Source organism: Nipponia nippon, unplaced genomic scaffold, assembly GCF_047370975.1.
Source record: "Nipponia nippon isolate SJK-2023a ecotype South Korea unplaced genomic scaffold, ASM4737097v1 scaffold_11, whole genome shotgun sequence".
Lineage (NCBI taxonomy): Eukaryota > Metazoa > Chordata > Aves > Pelecaniformes > Threskiornithidae > Nipponia > Nipponia nippon.
The window spans coordinates 30,406,739-30,428,157 of NW_028262302.1; the positions used below are offsets into that span (position 1 = coordinate 30,406,739).

General features: G+C 44.3%; 1 protein-coding gene across 1 annotated transcript in view; it reads left to right on the forward strand.

The window, feature by feature from the left end:
• MDGA2 (MAM domain containing glycosylphosphatidylinositol anchor 2) overlaps positions 1–21,419 on the forward strand; it is a 388,481-nt gene that overhangs the window by 312,156 nt on the left and 54,906 nt on the right. The window contains exon 10 of the mRNA XM_087746923.1: positions 18,473–18,621. Within this exon, the coding sequence (XP_087603049.1) occupies positions 18,473–18,621 (149 nt within the window). The remainder of the gene's footprint in view (positions 1–18,472; positions 18,622–21,419) is intronic.

Genomic DNA, 21,419 nt, shown 5'->3' on the forward strand with positions numbered 1-21,419 from the left:
CAGGATTCAGTTTTCAAGAGCAAAAACAGAGGGAAACATCGATTTTTGTTTGATTTCAATCAAAATTTGCTTTTCATTTTCAGTTAAAATTAGAATCAACAGTAAGTTATTTACTTAATCCTTGTAATTAACTTTGCATCTCTTTTCAATATGCCAGTTTCTTTATTGCGTTTTTTATTGTGGTTCAACTCCACTGTTGGCTTCTGTCTGGTGATATCGGGGTGGGAAGATTAGGGTGCTGCCTGCCCAGACCCCTCAGAGGTGGGTTCCTTGTCCCTAAGACTGACAGCACTATGCCAGCTAGCCACGTCTGCCTGTTCTTGGCCCTGCTGCACATGCTGTGGCAGGGTTCCCAAAGTGGGTTGCATCAGTCTTCCCCTGTGTTTTTCATCTCAGGGCCATGATGTTTTTCTCCATACAACTCCTGGCTCTTTTTGAGGAGCATCGCTGACTCTCAGGTGGCCACATCAAGGGGACCCCCAAGGATAGAAGCACATTGCACTGGCAACATCTGGCACGTCACGTGAGGGTTGTGCTGGGACGGCTCCCTGCTGCCTCTCCAGCGGCTTTTACCTCCCCACAACTTTATAGGCCAAAAAAAAACCCCAACGTTCCCATGAGGAGGTTCCTGAGAAGCAATCTGGGACTGAGCTTATCCCCATCCTTCCAACGAGGTAGGCAGTGATGGTGGCACGAGCCCTCTTCTCGGTGCATGAACGGCTGCTAATGGCATCTCCTGGTGTTTTAAAGCCTCCCTCTCTTCTCCATACATTAAAAAAAAAAACCCAAACATAAATGAACAGACCGATGGCAGCAGGGTGTTAAATAAGTGCATGGGCCTCAGCTGTACCCTGACTCTGTAATCATTTAACAGAACAGCAAAGCAAGATGCCAAATCTCACTGTCTCCAAAGCCCTGCACTATGCTGGGGGCATTTGCTTCTCCCCCTTACCCCTATTTTTCTGTTTCCTTTCAAATTGGAGGTCATGTTGTACAGAATGCTAGAGGCAGCTCCCAGTGCTGCTCAGCTGAGGGATATTTTAGATTTACCAAAACTTGTTCAAACTGTTAACAGCTGCATTGAAGCAAGATGGGAGGGATGTCCCCGTTCTGTCTGACGGCAGGGTCTGAACAGCCTTGAAGTCTGTTGGCTTTTGGTCCCAGCCCAATTCCTTAAGAATTGTGCCAAAAAGGAAACAAAATTGTTTAAAAGATCTAAACTAAACTTTTTTTTAATACCCAAAAAATGGTGTAAAGTTACTGAGTATATGCTGAAGATTTTTTGCTTTTTTACCCCAGTATAACAAAATCATGTAAGACAATTCCAAGCCTCTGGCAGGTTATGAACAATCCATGTAAGGGATTATCTCAACAGAGGAGAACTTGTTTGGTACTAAGAAAGTACTGACAAAACACCTTCAGACCTTAGTGTGTCCCAGTCTAGCCAAGTTGTAAGACATAATCCATGAACAATTAAAAAGACCGTTTTCTGACCAAATGAAAGGTTTATGTCCTTTCCTAAACCATCTTCAGCCTATTTTTTACAGTTATAAATTGAGAATTAGTTAGAAAAATGCACTTATGTATGACTATGTGGCAGGGTTGGCTAGAGGAGCGATGCTTTTTTTCAAGGCACCTACTGCCAAAAATGATTGAACCGCTTCAGAGTCTGGGCAACTCAGATTTTACACACTTCAAACAGGAACAGTACAGAGTGACATAGAAACGTGGCAAGAAGGAGAGGTAATAGAAAAAAAAAAAGTGAAAAAGGGAATAAGTTGGAGATTCATGACCTAAAATCCTGTTTGAAACCACACTTCATCTTTGGATAATGTGCTTTACTTTTCTTGAATAGTTCAGCCAAACTCATGAGCATTGCTACAGCCCTGATGTTTCAGTGGAATAACAGTCAGTTTAAATTAATTAGACTCCTCTGAGACCTTTTGTCCACACTGTGTTATTGGCTTCTTTGCTGTATCAGGACTCAAGACCGCTTTGACAGTCGTGTGTTTTATTGAATCATGAGCTCTGATCTCAGGGATACGCTCCTGCCCATCATTCGGAGCACAAAACAATCCTACCCCTTCTCTTGTTGCTTGCGTTTGACGACTAAAATAATCTGTGTAAATTATCCAACAAGCTTTGGCATTAGCAAGAACAGTCAAAGACTGAAGATATTTTTCAGTGACGTGACTCCTGTCTTGTAGACTGTGTTGTGAGTAGTTACTGGGTATGGCTGCCTTGCTGGCAGGCAGTCTTCGAGCATAGCTGAACCTCTGAAGAGTCAGAAGCACAGAAATTCAGACTTAAATTATCTGTGCATAGAGAAATTTTAAGTAGTATACTTTTTTTTTCTTCCTGGTTCTTAAGTTGCATAGCCATTTTGAGAAATCATCAGCTTCCGGTGGATTACAGCACGTTATCCTTAACTTGGAGCATAAACTGCCTTTTTTTGGAGCCCTGTTCCCTGAGTGCAGGACTTCTGATGCCAGGCCCAGGCTTTCACTTGGTCACAGGCAAAATCCAGGGGTTTAGCTGAAGAAAAAGCTAGTATACGAGGATCTAGGCTTCTTGAGGGCAACTGGCATCTAGCCACGGACCAAAGCCTGCCACATACAGAGATCTTCTCGGTGCCTATTCAGGGACACAGAAGCAACATGTCCAAATGTCAGTAAGGTTCATTCCCCTAAAAGGGATGCAATATTCACAGAGGGATTTGAAAGGATGGAGATCTTTGCCTGTGACTTTAGATAGGGACTGCCTGGTCCCTGCTGGTGCCTTCCTCCTTACTTTCTTGGAGACCAGGCTGCACCATGCCAATGCACTCCATCCTCCTGCATCAGCAAGGCTGGATCTCCAGGTGCTGTCCCTCTGCTAGAGCTGGCACTCAATGGTGTCTAGCTCCTGTATGCTGTGTCTTCAGACCTGGCTGCCGGGCGGCAGGACTCCTTTGCCTGCCCTCTGAGTGCACCTTGGATGGTGCCTTTGACCTCACTTCACTGCAAGCGAGGCTTGTGAATGCACACCATGCACAATGTTGATATAAAATAACATAGATGTTTTATGTTGTCTTGTAAATTCACCTCTGTTCCATTTAGCCACAAAACTGAGGATAATTTTCTGTGGAAGGACAATGTAAAATGAAGTGAGGAAACACTAGTACAATTACATTTGTTTCTGCATTAATTACATGGTATAATATGTCTAATATAATAGTTACGTCCAACCAGTTAAACTCTGGGTCTCAGAAAGTCCCACTGAATTGACTGAAATCTTGGGGGGGGAATGCTTACATGATTCATTTGCCACCTGTTCTGTGGAGTCCCAAACCCAACGTTGCCTTTGTGTTTGGCTGCTTCTCACTTGGGTTCATCTGGTATTGCTTGCCTCTGTGTTAATCTCCAGGCTGAACTGTACCTTATAATGCACTTTCTAGCTGACTCGTCCTACCATTATTCAATAACACGATGAAAACCGGTTCCTGCCAAGACTTTTCTTAAAGTTATGTGAAAATTATGTAATGTTTAAAAATGGAGAATATTTGTTGAAATTATGTGTTTTAAAAACACATTAGCAGCTTGCAGTCCCATTTCTGAAATCAGCTTTATTAATACCCCGTCAGTTGCATTTCTCGTAACTTGTGGGCAGAATTTTATGTAAGGTTGCTCAAACCTCATGTGGTTTGAAATTTTGTGAAATATTCTTGCTTTCTGAGCCCGCATTGTCCTTTTGTCTTTGACCATTGGGTTTGTCTGCTCTTTCTCACCTGGCTATCCAGTAGCTAGCTAGGGTGGAGGAGCATTACGCAGCACATCTGAGCCAGACCCCGGGCAGCACTACGTGGTGGATCACACGTGATCCGATGCAGAGATGCCCAAACCACTGCCGGCACAGGCTGCCTGGTCTCACAGCACTGCATGGAGACACCAGCGCTGGCGGCTGATCCCTGCATTCCTTGTCTGCTCCCCAACATGCTGGAGACCTCTTGGTGTTTCAGGTAGTGTTTGGAGATGAAGCCCAGCACTGTGTTGGTGTGGGTTTGTTCTCTATTGCAGACCTAGCTTGCTGGTGCTGTCTCTGGGATCTGGGTGGCACCCCGCTGCGGTCACCCACAGACCTGCCCTGGGCAGTCCCCAGCACTGGCTGCTCTCCCAAGAGTGAACGCCTCCGCCACATCATCTCACTGCACCTTGGTGGGGACACGTCGGGACGTGTGCCCCAGTCTGGACTTTTTCTTCCCAATCCTCCCTTCTTAGAAGGAATTCAGAGATTACACGTGCAAGCCATTTACATTATTTGCATGTTCATCTTTTTTTATGCTGCTGTGTGCAGACATGTTCATAACTGCTGTTCTACTCAGGGTTTTTGCCTGCATGCAAATGGCTTGTAATTTGCCAGGACTGCTCACATTAAAGATCTGGATGTCTGGATAAAGCAGAAGTGCAGAGGGAAGCAGCAAGTAAGGACAGAGGCAGTGTTAGAAGCAGGCAAAGTCCTTGATTTCTGTAGACAAGTTTCTGAGCACAGCTGAGATAGCTGGTCCTTGTCTGACCTGTTTCTTCTGGGGTTTTTTTACTGGTTGTTTTGTTAAAATGGGCACATGTGCTTGTGTGGTGCCTGTAGAGTTTGCCATGTTTACAAGAGATGTCGCAGTCACTCTGCAGGACATGTGGATGCTTTGCAAGTCTGGTGGCATTGGGAATATCAGTGTCATGATTGATGGTGGTGGAAAATTATCACAGGGAAGTTGAGGGAAGAAACGACCAGGTGCTTAACATCATTGATAGCTCAGTATATTGTTTTCCCTTTTTTTATTAGAAATATATATCATGGGCTGGGTCCTTCCAGCCGGGTGGAAAAAGCTCTCGGTTTTGGTGAGGAGCTGTGGGTGTGAGGTAGGGCCTTGAGAGCCTGTATGGAGCTGAGGCTCCTCTAGCACCCACGGACTGTTAGATTTAAATATGGAGAGAGCTGGTAGAGCGAGTGATTTGAATTACTGTTAGAATTAATTTATTTCTTTATAAAGACACCCATACAAACTACCTGTAAATCCTTGCTGTCTGTAGCACTGTTTCTCTAAGGAAGATTTGATTATAAGCTGACTATAAGTTATTAGCTATAAGTTATTAGCTTTCCAGTAAGTCTAAATGAATGTTACAGGCTATAAACTGACTATATAAATTACAGTCTCTCATGTAAAGCTTAATGATGGTTGCAGTAACATTTATATCTTTCTCAAGGACAGGAGAAGATTTCTTACTGTGTCATTGATTACAATAGTCTCATATCCCAATTTTGTGTCTCGAGTCAAACTGGCAGAGTGTTATTTTATTTTTTTCCCCTTACTTGGTGTCTTGGGTCTGAAACTTGAAGTGCTTTCCTATGCACCTCATTCCCTTGCGAGCATCACCTCACGGCACCAGTGTTTCCCATGGAGCTGGAGTTGGGCATGGACCATCTCTCCCTCCAGGAAGAGCAGCACGTGTCCTCTTCAGGTTTGGTTTGGTTTTTTTTTTTTTTTTTTTGTCTCTTGCATCACTGTTTGCTCCTCATGAGCAGGACACATCTGTCCTCCGTGTCTGTGTCTTCCCCCGGGTTGGGAGCAGCAGCCCTTTGGAGTTCAACCAGAGCTTTCCCGGCTGCAGCGAGAGCTCTGCTGTATTCTCAGACCTTAGGAATAAGAAGTTAGACTCTAGCTTAGCTAAATGTTAAGTAGTCAGTGCTTACCTTCATTCAGAAATACATGCAAACATGTCAGAATAAGTAGTTAATCTTCCCACTTGTTTAAATACTTCTCAAGTTTGCCAATCTAGGGACAGTCATGGATGGCTGGGAACTGTAGGAAGTGGAAAAAATAGTCAAAGGCCATATGTCGCCTATATTCTAACCTGTGTGGTCTTAAAATTTCTACTGAAGTATCACTACCATTTAAAAAACTATTTTTCATTCATCTGCTAGGCACAGTAGGTATTTGATTTTAATTAAAGACCTTGGAGGCTGTGGAGATTATAACAGTGCTACTGAGCCCAGAGCATCTCCTAAAAATGTACAACAGGAAAGACCATTTCCAAAGCACACAGAGTATTGATGTTGTTTTGTTTCCCGCTGAACTCACGCCTGCTGGTGGAGAATCTGAATTAAGAGGAGCTTTGCCAGCCCCCTTGGAAGCAGATTGCTGCCCTGCCCCACACGCTTGACCAGGGCAGTTTAAACTGCGGGCAGTCAAATATGAAAGACAGTTCTTACTGTGTTAACAGGTTTTTTTCACCAATCTCCTGGTCCAAAGCCCAGTAAAGGCAGCGGACTCCGAGCCAGAGACTGCCTTCTTAACAATTAATTTCCAAACTCGTCAGAGTTTTGAAATTTGGGATATTTGCTTCTTGCAGGTCATCAGTGGAGCAGGCAGTGCCAAGTGTGACCTTTTAGCAAAGGTGACAAGGTGTTATTACTGGATGTCAACCATGCTTTTCCTGTCATCTAGTAAGAAGAGAAAAATGAAGTTAGTTAATTCCATCCTGAGGCTGAAGTATCTAATTTGAGGAGTGGAGGGAGGGGTTATCTGAGGTTTTTCACTGTGCTTCAGACTTACTAATTTTTAATGCAAGTCTGCCCTAGGGGAAGAAAGAAAATAAAGTTAGTTTACCCAAAAAAGGAAAGAATTGTGAATGCAGCAGTGAATTGCACCACTTGAGAAACTACTACTCGCACGTATTGTTTGGGTTTAGTTGTGTTTCTGTGTGTTGTGGCTTGAAAGCCATGGAAGGACCTGACGAGCCTGGCCTGGTTCTCCCTTTGCTGTGCAATGAATCCAATAACAAGGGAAATCACAGCGCTAAGTCAGGTCCTGGGCACGTGTCTCTGGTTTTCAGCGGTGACCAGTCGCACGTGCTCAGCATGAGCCTGGAGCCCAGAGCAGAGGCATTGCCGTCTCCTGCTTCCCGGTCTGCTGGCAAGCGGTACCGTAGGTGGCTGCTGAGCTGCCATCGCAGGGGGATCACTGTTTCTTGGGCGCTGGTGGATGTGGCCTCCATGAATGTGTCTAGTCTTCTGAAGTCCTTTTGGCCTCCATGGTTTGCAGTGTTTCGGGATGCCAGAGTCTGGACCCAGGTGAAGGAGGTGAGCTGCAGCTGGAGATCCCCAAGTGCAGCATCGCTGATGAGTCTCTGCTTTGACACGATGTCCTGGGCTATTTCAAAGTAGCCTCCAGAGACTGATAATTAAGAGTAAATGCATCCCTTCTTGTTGACCACAGGATGCTTTGTGCAAGCAGAATAATAAAGATGAATGGCACAGCTTTTGAAGTAGAGACCTCTGGGTAGCTGAGCTGTAGGGTATAGGTCTATGTCTGGGGGCCAAACTGGTGACCCCAGGAGTTAGAGAACATGCAGCTGCCTCCCTGGGTGATGCAGGTGCTTGAGTGTGCAATGCTCTGGGCTGGTGATAGTTATTTGATGTTGGATAAACAGAACAATGAGTGGTCTGGGCAAAAAGAAGAGCAAAAGGCATCCCTTCCATGGGCTGGCTGCTCTGTTGCTGGGAGCCCTGAACGTGTGTTTTCGGGGACCCTGGTACGTGGGAGTGAAGAACATGCCCCAGTTAATATTAGAGCTGAACCAGGCCCTCCCCATGAAGAAACCTGCTGCTGTGGTTGCTGCAAATAATTTCAGCAGTGTTTCAGTCCCACAGAGCCTGAAGAAACTGCACTAAAGTGCATTTAGCAGGGAGCCTTCGAGCATTGCCACTGCAGAGCTGAACCAAGGAGTGCCCAGGGAGAAGAAAAAAATCCGCATTTCAGTATTGCTGGTGGGAAGCAGGGGCAGTTCATTGGCTGGCTGGCATTTTGTTTAGTTTCTTCCTCCAAAATGCTTGTTCGCATGTGTGATGTGAGGGTATTGTGTGTTGGTTCTGGAGTGGACCGGAGCAGCCACAAGCTGTTCTATTTACCAGGAACTGGGAGCCCACGGTAGGGAAGGGACGGGGGTGAGGCAGCTGCATGACCCTGAATGCCAGGAGGGGAGCGATTACAGCTGCCTAGGAAGTCCTGGTAATCTTAGAAAGCATCAAGGGAGCCTGGCCGAGGAGTGGGGCTTGAGCTGGGACCGATGGACGGAGCCATGGGCGGGCATGGCCACGGTGCGGAGGAAGACCTGCGGACCCAGCAGTGGTGGGGGCTGCTCGGGAATGGGGTGACGTGGTGGCCCCAGGCTTACCCGTGGGCTGGGGGAGCAGTGTGGCTGAGGGATGGAGCCAGCCCAGCTGCTGCTGCCTGATCGGTGTGTTGCTCCCAAAGGACTGCACAGAGCCGCATCGTCTCCCAGCTGCAAATGTTTCTTCTGTGACTCTTGTTGTGCTCTGATCCCGAGATATGTGTTTTGCCAGGCACTGTCAGAGCTTCCCCACCTCACCCCTTTCTCAGAGGCCACGGTTTTCTTTATGTGCATGTGGTCACACGTTATTATTTATGATTTCACAACAGCATCCTGCTCTCTGTATGACACCGCTTTCGTTTCCCTACCCGTCCTTCGTTTATCAGGTCTTTAGCACTTGCTGGCAAGTGACACTGCTTCCCCCTTCCATGCCTGCAGTTCCCAGGGGATTTGTATGGAGTTCACTTCAGTGACAAGTAAATTACCGCCTCCACCTCGAGCAGAGGCTTCGCTTTGTTTTCTGTTGAGCTGTATTTCACCTTGCTTTAGTAACCATTTTCTAGTCAGGCACAGACACACGTCTGCAAACATGCATGCATGCACTGATGTAGGTAGGGTATATGTAAGTGTGTGCGTATGTCTGTATCTAGAAAAATTATGACATGAAATTATGGCACGTAAGTGTATATGTGCATGTGAGCTTGCAGAAAGCTCGCCAATAAAAAGGGGGCTGTGTGTGTGAATCAGCCAGCTTCAGAGACTGTTCTAAACTGGATTTATTTATCCCTCAAAATGTCAGCGCACAGGTCACATTTTATCATGACCTGTTTGAAAGGAAATCCAAATTCATTGTGCCATGTTAGAAACCTAATTTCAAATTGCATTGAAGCTTTCTGTCAACAAACACGGACATGTTGGGCACAAACGAATTGAAATGAAACTCGGCAACACGTTGTCTTGAGTTCTCGATGAGATCTAGTTTTGCTGTGAAAAGGAACAATGTTTTTTACCGTGAATCCCGTGTTGGAAGGAGGAGGAATTGCAGAGAAGAGCAGTGCGAGCTCTTCCACGGCTCAGCCAGCAGATGTCACGTTTGGTTATCGCTGGCGAGGCGTTTATCGCAGCGCTGCGTCCTGGGGATCAGTGCAGGAGAACCAGGGAGAAAGGGGAAGGAATCATTAAAGGGCATGTGGACAAGGCATCTCATGGATGAAATGTGTAGCATACTCCGTGGCATAAACTGATATTAGTTTAAGTGTTAACTGGGATATTGGTTTACTGGTTCAAAGCAGACCTTTCTGTACCTGGAATGGGAACCTCTTAAATCATTTGGGATGGGCAGAGTACATACACATTTAAATTTGTGCTCCAGTTAGGCATTTGAAAGTTCAGTTTGATTCCCAAATCATTCCTTCCCTGCAAGTTGCAATAAGTTAGCAAATATGTATATCCCTTGGGAAGAGACTTTTACTGGAAGGTGTGGGAAAGTTTCATGCCCAAGTTCACAGTGTTGGGAGCAGCAGGTATGTGGTTGTCTGCTCCTGCAGTAAAGAATTCCCTAGAAGAGCAACCTCATCCACCTACTTTGTGGGGATTATTTATTATTAATGCTTGCACTTGATTATCTTTAGTACTACTCTGCATTTAAATGCCTCTTCAGCTGCTCAGCCAAACTGTTCTCTTACGGCTTAAACTGTCCTTTCCTGGAAACCAAAGCCCAGAGATCTTCCCATGGGCAAACCTGCTTTTGGTAGGGCAGGAACCCCAGCTTATGATCTGGTGCTCTGGGCTCTAGTCTGGGCTTTGCTTTGCAGCCTGCTCTGCCTCATTCCTGTCTGAGCAGCAGGTATCAGTGTTAATTTTCTCATACAAGGATAAATGACTATTTCAGAATTTACCTGGGTCTCACAGGTGGGGCTACAGGTACAGACTGTAGAACTGCGACTCTCAGGCTGTGTGTTTGACTCCAAACAATACCAGTCCGTGGAAGTCACTCTTCAGGAGGATTAAGGGAAGGCTTTGTCTGCACTATTTGCTGTCAATCCTCAAGTTTTGGCCAGGCACTATCTTAGCGATGCTGTGCAGATGAAACCCACAACATAATAGTGTGAATGGAAAGATTTGAGGCTCTAACAGAAAGTTCCAAGTGAAAAATACCATCCAAAAGTAAGTAATGTGAGGATGACGGTGGTTACAAGCAGAGGAAGAGGGGATCTATAGCTGCATAGCTGGAGAAAGAAACAAGCCAAGCTTTTAGTTTGGTTAGAGCTAGACTGCTATGGAAGAAAAAGCAGTTAACTTCTGGTGTGAAGCTGGTAGCATATGAAATACAGAATATTGAAGAGGACTGCAGGTGGAGCCTCTAAATGGTGTAACAGAGCAGGGGACCCTCAGAAAGCCACAGTGGGGACTGGTCTGCGAAGCACAATGAGCTTTCAGTAAGGAGGAAGCTTATTTTGCTAAAGCTGTTACGAAAGTTGGGGAGAACAAGGGTGGGCAGGTGGTTCTGGCACCTGACCAGGTGGAGTTTCCAAAAGCACTGAGGCTATATGAAAATGGATGTTCACCTCTATGAGCAGTTTTGGCCAAAAAAATCATAGGAAGAGACTTTTGCAAATGTTGAAACGCATTACTTTGTGCTGTTCACCCTGAATTGCTTGTGTATCGGCAACCTTCCAGCCTGGACCTGGGGATGGATGGGCTCAGGCAGTAGGGTCAGTGATGGTGGAAAGTCCAAAACAGGGATGCGGAGAGCTGGAAGGTGTGGGATTACAGGGAGGCTGGAGGTGACAGGGATGATTCGGCTGCAGGGTTGGGACCTTGTTGGGATGAGCAGATCTAGAAGACACATGCTTCCTTTCATATATGCAAATAAAGAACAAAGTATCTTCTCTTTCTTATTAAAAATCCTTCATGAAATATATATCCTGCAGTAAAACAGAGCATTTTTCATAAACTCTGTGTCTCCCAGTATTTTACACAGTTAAATATATTGTTTTGTTTAGGATTTATACTCTTCATGCATTTTAAAGATAGAAAGGTCTGGAGCTGAATTTGCTGAAAGGGGAAGCATTTGTAAATCTCTGATTTTATTTTATTTTTCCCTACACATTTATAGCTGCTGTTATAAAGTGTAAGACACCCTGATCATCGCTTATACTGAACTCCTTGTCCTGATAAGCTAAAGTGCATATGTGCTAGCAATATGGAACAGAGATGGCAAAGATGCTGCATTCACAAACCATCTAACGCCAAGCAAATTAGCAGAAATAGATATGAAGATAAGGGGAACATAAACAGACAACGCAAGGAAATGATTCCTTTAGTGCTCTGTCTGCGTGTCTACTAAAGCTGTCACTGTTACTGGTGCTGTGCCTGCACAGTTACTACTGTTTGTTTCTGCATGACAAGCCAGCATAAACACTAACCTGGTACTCTGAAACTCCATCTGGGGTATGTAGTCAGCTGCTATAATTAGGGAGAGAATGTCGTTGTTCAGTTTATTGCCATTGCTTGAAATCAGTGGGTTGTGTTTGCACTCATTACAATTTAAATTTGCAGTGCATGTTCTTGATTTCTTACGTTACTTTGGAAACCATGTACTGGCAACTGAAATGAAACAATTCTTTTAGAAGATTATTTTATTTTCCTAAGTTTCTAAGGGATAAATGAGTGAGTGATCTGAAAAGAACCATGGGAAGATCTCCTGTGCCTGGTCGAGGAGTTTCTCTAATAGATACGAGTTCAGGACACACTTGAGTAAGCACATCAGTCTACTTCTGTTCAGGACAGTACTTCAGCATTTGCTGAGATCCCAGTGGTGCAATGGGATGTAGCATGAATTTAACAGTAAGCATTGAATTGGCTTTTCTGTTTGTTTGCTTGTTTTCTATGAATCAGTTCCATATTGTCTTTCATACCATTTTTGACCTTACACTAGTAGAGAGGCGGTAGATAATATTTTGGATGTACTGCCTGGAGGAATTTGAATGCTGCACCGCAGATGCTAATGGCTGCAAAAGGGCTCTGTGAGTGAGGGGGACTGTTACTGGGGAAGAGCACTGCATTTGTTCTGCAACACTGGGACCAGTGACAGATGATGCTTGTTCCTCTTCCAGATCCAGTCTCAGATTCATTATGAAATAAGCAATTACTGAAACTGGGCTTGTAACTTGATGACTCTTATCCATCAGAAAATAATGATGTTTTAACAGTGTCTGCTGTAGTGTGCTCCTTAACACTGGTGAGCTGCTGTCACCTCCTCCATACATCAGAAAAACACGCATGTCTGCTTATGGTTTGGTCAGCTGTTGCACGTTAAATGAAAAACTAATTACTGTTTAGAAACATGGATAAATACATCATATCAGTTATATTTAAATAAGCTGTACCTTCTTGTGCATTAGCGAGTACCTGAGGCAGTCCTGCTGTAACCCCTGCCATGTTGGCAAGGATTTCTGTAAATCAAGAGCAGCAGGTGATGATGGTGCCAGCGCTGTTGAGGTGGTTTTGCAAACTGCTTTGTGCTCTGTTCTTCTCCTGAAACCCGGGGATACTCCACTTTGTCATGGTCAGTCTTCAGGCTAGAAAGGAAGAAAGAGGCTGTGTACCCTGGCTACCTCATTTATGAAGGTGTTTGCGATGCCATAGCTGTGGCAGAGTTTCTCGTCCTCGGGAAGCGTCCCCAGCCAGCTCTGAGCCCTTCCAGAGAGTCCCGTCCCTGGGCTGGCTTTGCTCCAGAGGAGGTGTGCATGGCAGGAGAAGGGTGTTCCCACTGCCCCCCAGGGAAATGGTTTGCTCCTTCACTTCTGCAGAAAGGAGAACTTCTTCAACTATTACTGAAGAGAGTGCACATAGAACAAATGCAATCCGTCACTGGAAAAACAAAACACAAACTTCAGGTAAAACACTTTTGTGGATGTATTTTCCAAATTCATCATGGTTAAATATATTTTTCCGTGGGTTTTCTCCAACTTTGCTATAAAATGAATAGTTTCTTCCTTGTATAAGAAGTTGTACAATGCCCTACCTACTGCTTGTCCGCAAGTGCGTGGTGCCACATAGCAGAGCAGTGCTGGCATGTCCGTGTTGGTGCTTATTCCCGAGACGCTGAGACCCGATGGTGAGCGCAGGGAGATGCTCCACTGGACCACAGCAGCCTCCGTGCTCTGCCTGAGTTCAGAACTCATTTGCCAGCCGCCACGTTGGTTTCTCCTGCCTATGCACATCAGTGGAGCAGCCATGCTGCTTTCAGTACAGATGCTGTCTCATTTGAAGCTGGCTCAGATAACTGCTACTGTCAGCAGGCAGTAAGCTTTTTTTTCCCTATGAATATACCTATTCAAGTTGTCCCTAGCTGGCCATCCACTATTTGAAGTACTCTTCAACTGAGGAAGTCCTTACCCTCAATACATCTTAGAAGCAAGTATATTCTTGTCCCACCCAGAAGATACATTAGTGTTTGGGAACTGCTACTCAGAGAGGACCTTGGGACACACGTTCCTTTGTGCCACACTAATTAATCACAGTCGTGTCCTCAGATCAATATTTCTTGACATCTGGTATCGCATGTCTCTGAAGTCCTATTTCAGACTTTCGTAGAAATTAATATGTAGCAAATTTTAACTACAGTGATAGGGGACAGAGCGGGGGACTCTTGTACAGCCTGTGGCTGCTGCCTGGAGGAGGGTCTGTGGGTAGGATGTTCCTCTGGCTGCTGATCTGCTGGTCTTTAAGTAGAGATGCAGAAAATGCACCAATAATGCCCAATAAAAAAAAGCCATTTGGCCTCTTGAAATTAAGGACACAAGAAGGAAAAATTGCTGCTCACTGCCAGTAAGCACAGACCTCTGCAGTGTTTCTACAATTCAGGAGCTTCAGCAGGGCTGGGATGTGCTTGTGAATCCAGATGAATGGTACCAATGAATTGGGTGATGGGTTTTTTTAATTCCCCCTGTGCTAACCTGAGGAGGGAGATAGCTAAAATCCTGAGGAACCCCTGTGTACCTAGGGGTGCAGTTAGCCATAATTGATAATTGTAGGCTTCGTATGCAGATGCATTCAGGTTGATGGAACAACAGCGATAAAGGCAGCAGGATTTGTAATTGTGTTGCTCGTGCTGGGTTGCCTCTGCAAGTGTGCTGGGGAGGAATTCACGCTTTATTTTGGCTGTGTTGCCTTCAAACACAGGTATTTGGTCTGTCTGTTTATGCATTTTTGTCTCATGCAGCGGCCAGCCCAGATAAGCAAACTGCATTCGGTATTACCTCTCCTTACGCCATTCCCCCCCTGCCCACACACACAATCCCAACCGTCTTTATTTTGCACATGCTACATATTCAGAAGGTGAAAAAAAGAAATGTTTTGCTAGTGATAGAAAGGAAAACAAACAATATACTCCACATCAAACTATGTCATGTATCCTCTCCCTGGCAGAGCCCCAAGCATCACAGTTACTTGGATTCCAGCAGTGCGAGCACAGAGGGAGGGATTAATTAAAACTAGTACATGTTAATGGAGCTCTAAACCCGACTTCAGATTGCCTTAACAGACACAAAAAAATATCACGACATTAAACTCTCCTCCCTCAGGACCTGCTGGAGCGGCATGTTAGGGAGAGGCTGCCCTTTCCAGGGATGCGGCACTCCTGCATCCGTAGAAGCTGCCTGCAGAAGCTACCCTGCCTTTGCCCTGCCTTTAGTCCTTGACACATGGCCATGGCACGCTGCTCCTCTTGCCAGCACCCTCCTGAGGACCCAGAAGAGTTTCACTGTTTTCCCCTATATATCTGAATCAGCACAGACCTGGGGTCCCTCCCAGTGCACCATAATCTCCTTTGATGGTCAATAGAGGAGCAGTCAGTTGGTCACAGCTACCTCCATTTAGCTGAAGCCTGGTGAGGTTTGGTTCCAGGAACACACTGAGGTCTGCCTGCCTGTCCTGAAATGTTTTAATAAATCCTTGAATGCTGCGAAAGCTGAAGGGAGTGAGAGGAAGGCCATTTTTGCTGCCTGTGCTTAAAAAGAGCAAATGATGTGAGCCAGGCAAATGTTTCCTGTACTCAGAACAAAACAAAGCATTTGCTTTTGGAAGGTGAGGCTGACATTACTGTAGGAAGGAAGGCAGGTGCAGGTAGAGCTGGCAGCCCCAAGGGATGCCCAGTTTGGGGTATGCGGGACAGCAGCCCCATGTACTGCATGCTTGAGACGTCTCTGCAGGTGGGGAGTATGTGATAACCCCTTCCAAGCATGGCCAGGGCTTGAAGCTGGCTGCTGAGCTAACCTGTACTGCAGGTGGTTTCCTCCAAGTAAGCTGCTGCCTCCCGACAGTCAAGTTGTGCTAAGCCAAGGGCTGTTGCTAGGTCTCTTACACTCTTCATAATCTCTTTATTTCTCTAGTGGAGAATTATCTTTGCTGGCCAGCATCACCTCTGGAAGTGGCACGGTTGGGTGGTGGAAGGCTTAGGGTGTTTGTCCAGAGTCAGAGCAAATGGTCACGGTGACGGGGGACACCTGCCAAGCCCAGGCAGACCGCCTACATGTCTCAGCTCCAGCTCCTCCAAAGGCAACATCTGCTTTTTGTGTACTCTAAAACACTGCCCAGCTTTCTTGTACTTCTGAAGTTCGCAAGTTAAGGTCTTAATGTTGTGTTGTTAAATTTTCGGCATCTCCATTCACACCAGAAAGCTCTTCTGTTCAGAGGGATTTAGAATAATGCAACTCTTCATGAGTCCTCATTATTTCTCAAAAGGTGACTGTGTTGTTCAAGTGCCCATATTGTGACAAGCATCTAATTATGGATCCTTTCTGCAGACCCCCAGAGATGCCATTATGTCCACCTGCAGTAGCAGGGGGAAGATTGTAATTTGCATTCAGCATGAGCTTTTCTCCATTATTTCCACTGCACATAAATAAGGAAAACAAATCTTATCAACCACTGGTCCTCTTTTCATTTATCTTACATTTCATTTTTTAAAACAGCGGTTTTGCTTTGCTGTTTTTCCTCGGAGTATTGTTGTTTGCTACTTCAGCACTAGCATATCTGCTCTCATCTGGTCTAGTTGAATATGCACCTTCGTTGGGCAATCTGGCAAAAATATCTTGACTAAAAGGGCTTTTTATCCTTTGAAAAGAAAGCCATGGCTGGAGGAGATGACACACCCAAAGATAAAAGCTCGATCAATAACCTCAAGATTGGTATATATTCACATGATTTTTCCTTTGTCCTTTTTCAGTTTTTTTATTTTTCATGCTTTTTTCCCCTCTTCTCACTACCTTTCTGATGATTGAAATTCTCAGACTTCAGGTCAAAATGCCTCCCCATCCATCTCTGTTTACACCAGTAGATAAAACTAGTTTTGAGGAGAAAATACCTAAATACAGTGTGCATTTTGGCACAAGCTCCTAATATCTGAATTAAAGAAGGTGAGTAATGAATGCATACCCCTCTCATAGGTCGACTTGAGCAGGCAGACCACGTCTTCCCATGAGGCTGTCTTGTGTTTTTCATTGCATTTCATAATTACTTCCACTGACAAAATCCCTGGAGAAATAGAAGGAGAACAGAGGTGTAAGCTTTGGGATGGGAAAGACCTCATTCTGCTTCTGTTTTTTTCTAATGACAAGTCTCTTTTGGACTTTTGTAGAAGGATAACATCTGCAAATATTTTGGTTTCCCATGTTTCATCTCCTTTTTGCATAAGTCAGGTGACAAAATGTAGCATTTAACGCAGCAGAGCCTGGTTTTTGTTTGTCCCCATCCTGTTCCCAATAACATTATGCTCAAAGCGTAGAAACTCCAGAGAAAGGAGGCAAAACCGGGCAGGGCAAGGATGGACCTGTTCCGTGAAAGACGGTCAGTCTTTGAGTTGAGGTTTTATTCCTGTTGAAACAGATCCAGGGCGAAAACCGGTGATTAACAACTCTTCCTACAAACCCAGCTGTTAAAACTTGTTTCAAGTCAATCCAAACCTTTTTGCTTTAAGAAATGGAAGCAATGCTGTGTTGTTGGTATGGTGTGCTAAAGAAAGATCAATGCGAAATGACTCAAAAGTAGAAAACTGATCTGGGTCTCTTTGGCATGTACTGGTTGTGTGCTCTAATGTTGTTTGACTTTCCTTTTTGACAAATCCACCAAGATTTTTTGGGGGTATGGTGGAAGCACATATTCCAATGGAGTGAAGTTCCCTCAAAGGTGTTTGCAGACAGCCCTGTCCCTACCACATCTTCTCATAGGCTTTATGGACTCAACTTGTTTGCCTGCACAGGAGTGCCTGGTGGTATATGAGATGTATATGGATGGTGCACGCAGCTCCAGCTATGAGTCTAGCAGGTCCTGGGTCTCTTATAGCTCTTACGTCATATCTTCCACCCGGTCTAGATGGCTCAGCTACCCTACTGCATCTCAGATGCCACTACATGCCCGTGGCTAGGCAAACAGATTGGGCACTCTGTGTTATTTTTGCTATTTTTGCTTTTATTTTGCTAAATTGCTCTTTATGAGGTACACTAGAGGCGCAAGGGTAATTTGCCTGTAAAGATGTCACTAGTATTTGTGGGTTTAAGTCAAAGGGAACTCAAATTTAGTGAATTCAAGCAATGTTTTGTCATGTGTTCATCTTTAGGTTTTTCATATTTATAAAAGATGAAGGCTATAATAACATTCTGGTGAAACAGTTGTGTACCCAACATGCACTGTGAGATGTCGTTTCCCTCTGTTGTGCAAATCGGTATGTTCAGCTAAATAATGTACTGTAATAGCGTGCACATCTGTGGGGTTACAAAGGACGGCTTGTGTGCGTTTTCACTTGGGAACTCAGGGAGGAGAAGATGTGATGAAGGCAGCAGTCGCTGGAAATATCCATTTTGTATTTCCAGCTCACGGATGTCATTTCGTGTTATTTGTGCCAGGTACAGCAGCTGTCACTGAGTCTTACTCTGCTCAGTGTAGTGCAGATTGTTTTGATATCTCTATTTTAGTCAGCTGGGCCATGAAAAATTAGTGCAGAGGCATGTTGCATTGCTCCAGCTTGCCTTTGCTAGGAGCTCAGTTAATTTTTCCCCTTCCATGCCCACAGCTGGGCCATGGATGCCACTGAGGAGTGAGTTAACGATAAAAGCAAACCATTGCCAAGAATCCTTTAAAAAAGTGGATGAAGGCAAATAATTCCATAGTGTGTTTCTGGAAGAAGGTATTTAACAAAATGACTCAAAACACAGGGGGAGAGGGCGGTTGCAGGCTGGGTCTCAACACTTGGCTCCAAATCTGGCTGCCTGATCATTCTCTGGTTTCTTTGTTTTCCCTGTTTTTGTTCCTGTCTCCTACAGGCAAAGCCTACGCTCCCGAGTTCTACTACGACACCTACAACCCCCTGTGGCAGAACAGACCCCGAGTCTATGCCTACAGTCTCCAGTGGACCCAGATGAACCCCGACGCTGTGGACCGCATCCTTGCCTATCGCTTAGGGATCAGGCAGGTGAGGAAAGAAATTCGTTCGTGCAGGACGTGCCTTTTGAGTGCTGACCTCTGTGACAACTGCCGAGCCTTTATTTTATTTTATTTTATTTTATTTTATTTTTATTTTATTTTATTTTATTTTATTTTATTTTATTTTATTTTATTTTATTTTTTGGTTTACTTTGGTTTATTTTATTTCATTTCATTTTATTTTATTATTTTTTTTACCTTATTTATTTTTTCCTCCTTCTTTTCATCTTTTGTGAGTCAGTGTTGTTTCTCCTCTTTCTGGAAGGTTTGCTGCCATCTTGCAGCAGTAGTCCTCTGCTGCTTGCAGATCCTGGAAACTAATTTGCACGTTTGCAGTGTGAAACATGGAGATTAAAGAGCTGTTCCTCAGAGGGTTTACAGAGGCTGTGGCTCAAGATATGCTAGAAAGATTACATGAAAGAAACTTGCAGTGAAATTAAACTTTTTATCTCTGTATGTATCTATATATCTTTTATTAGCTCTTCCATGTAAATAGATAAATATAGGGATAGTTGTAGCTGTCCTGTGGAAACACGTGGTGATCCTGGAGAACTGAGACATCTTTCTTGACCACATTAAAGCCAATCACACTTGTGTCTTCGTAGATTCACTGTGAACTTTTCAATGGGAATTGGCACTGTTAAGGAAGCGTGGGACCAACCCACTTGCAGAGGAATTGTTAAATTAACATAGCCATCTCCATTAATTTTCCCTTTAACAATTTTAAAAGAAAAATATCATCTGTCTACCTTGAAGGTTATTGCTACAAAGCTTGGGATTTAATAGTCAATTAAAGTGAAACAACCAATCTGTGCATTGCTTAAACTTTCGTTAAATGGCACCTCTGCTTACTCCCCTTCGCAGGGCAAAGTGATCTTTGTTCAGAAGGCATACAAAATCTCACGTTATGTTCTAAAAGCAGAAAATTGTCATGCCATGACACTTGTTCGCGATCCTGTCTAGAGTCTGTCCATGCCAAACACTACCAGTGTGCCAGAGATTGACACTGACTGCTTGGGTTTTGGCATTACTAGGCTTTCTCAAGGAAAAATACATGGTTTGAAAATAACGCTCCTTGCTATGAACACTCCCTTGGCCACCATGTCCACCTCCAAGTCGTATCTTACCAGTTGGTCTGCCAGCCTTGGTCTGGCTGAGGCGTGCGCTGGCGGAGGAGGCTGTGCCATGCTGTGCCGTGCCGTGCCCGGTCAGGTCGCAGGGCTCCCACCACCCCGGCTCCTGGGCACGTGCCCCCAGCTCCCGCTCCCAACCTTTACCTGCTGCGATCGAATGAAGACATTTTGCTGCTTACTCATGAGAATCCATCTGATATTGTTGTGGTCTTGTTTTACACTCTCCCGTTAAGCTTGCTTTTCTTTAAATGATACCACAACTGATTGATTTAGAAAGTATACGTTTGGTTATTCAATGCCTGAAATAATAGTTTGTGCAGGGAGAAAGAGATCGAGGATTAAGACAGATTCTTGAAGACGTATTTTTGAAAATGTGAGTGCAGGAAGTATTTTGTTATCCCACAGATCTCCTACTGGGATGAGCTTTGTAAGCTGCAAAATAAATACACAATTTGAGCATGTTATTTATGCTGAGTGGATGGGGTTTTTTGCTTGTGTGATTTCTGTGGCTGTGCAGGTGACTGGGACACGTCCAGGGAACGGCTGTGATACCTGGAGGGTGCTGGCTCTCCTTCACTCGCAGTTTGTCTCTGCCTGAATCTAACTAATTTGAAATGAAAATCGGTGACTTTTAATACATGTTTATGCAACTGTTTGCATCATTGGGCACAAATCAGTTCCGTTATTCCCAGTACCCAAGAGGAATTATTAAATTAAAAAAGGAATTTGCTGAAGTAAAAGAATATGTAATGAAATTAATTGCATTAGGATTTTAGCTTCTTTTTTTCTGTTTCATTTTAATTTATTTTTAATTATCTATTTATATAATTATCTAGAGTTACTTTGCTCTAATTTCCTTGACAACACTCTCTGTCAGGATAATCAAAACATTCTCCATCTATCTGAAGCCACATTTAAAATGTGGGTGATTTAGAACCTAGTGAGCCGTCCGGACACGCTCGTCCATTATTGCAGTGATTCCCCCTGAAACACGGGTGATAATTAAGCTGCTTTTTTTTTTTTTTTTTTTGCCACCTGCCGGTACTTGCTACCAGCAGATTGCCTCCTGAACTGTTTGTGTTTAGATAGTTCATTTGACTTAGCAATGTATTTTTTACTGGGTTTTGCTATTGTTTTTATTTAACAATAAAAGTGGGATGAGCATCCTTTGGGAGTGGTAGAAAGCACTGCTTCTGACTCTGCAAAGGTCATCGCAGAAAGAGGGTCGAAGCGAGGGTCTGAGGTAGAGAGCAGCCTGCAGCCCAGCATGCTGTATTGTAAAAAGCGGCTGCTCTTAATCTTTCTTTTAATCTCCTAATGCATCGCAAAACACTGCCAGTGGGCTGTGTAGTGGGTCAGGGTGTTGGTATCTGCCTGTGATTCCATTAACACTGTTACCTTTATCTGATCAGTAAATTGCTTTTGTATTAAGAATGCTAACATCAGAGCCCAAGCATCGCTTCCTCTTCACCCGACCTGTACATTGCTGCTTCACTTGAGACAGAATCCAATATTTTGGGAATATTTTGTTGATAGCAGGTTTAGGCTTGCTGAATTTTCTGTGGAATTGTTAAATTCTGTAATATTGACAATATTTTTAATGCCGTTTTATAAAAACAAGAGTTTCTTATGAGACACAGAGTGGTTTAGCTCC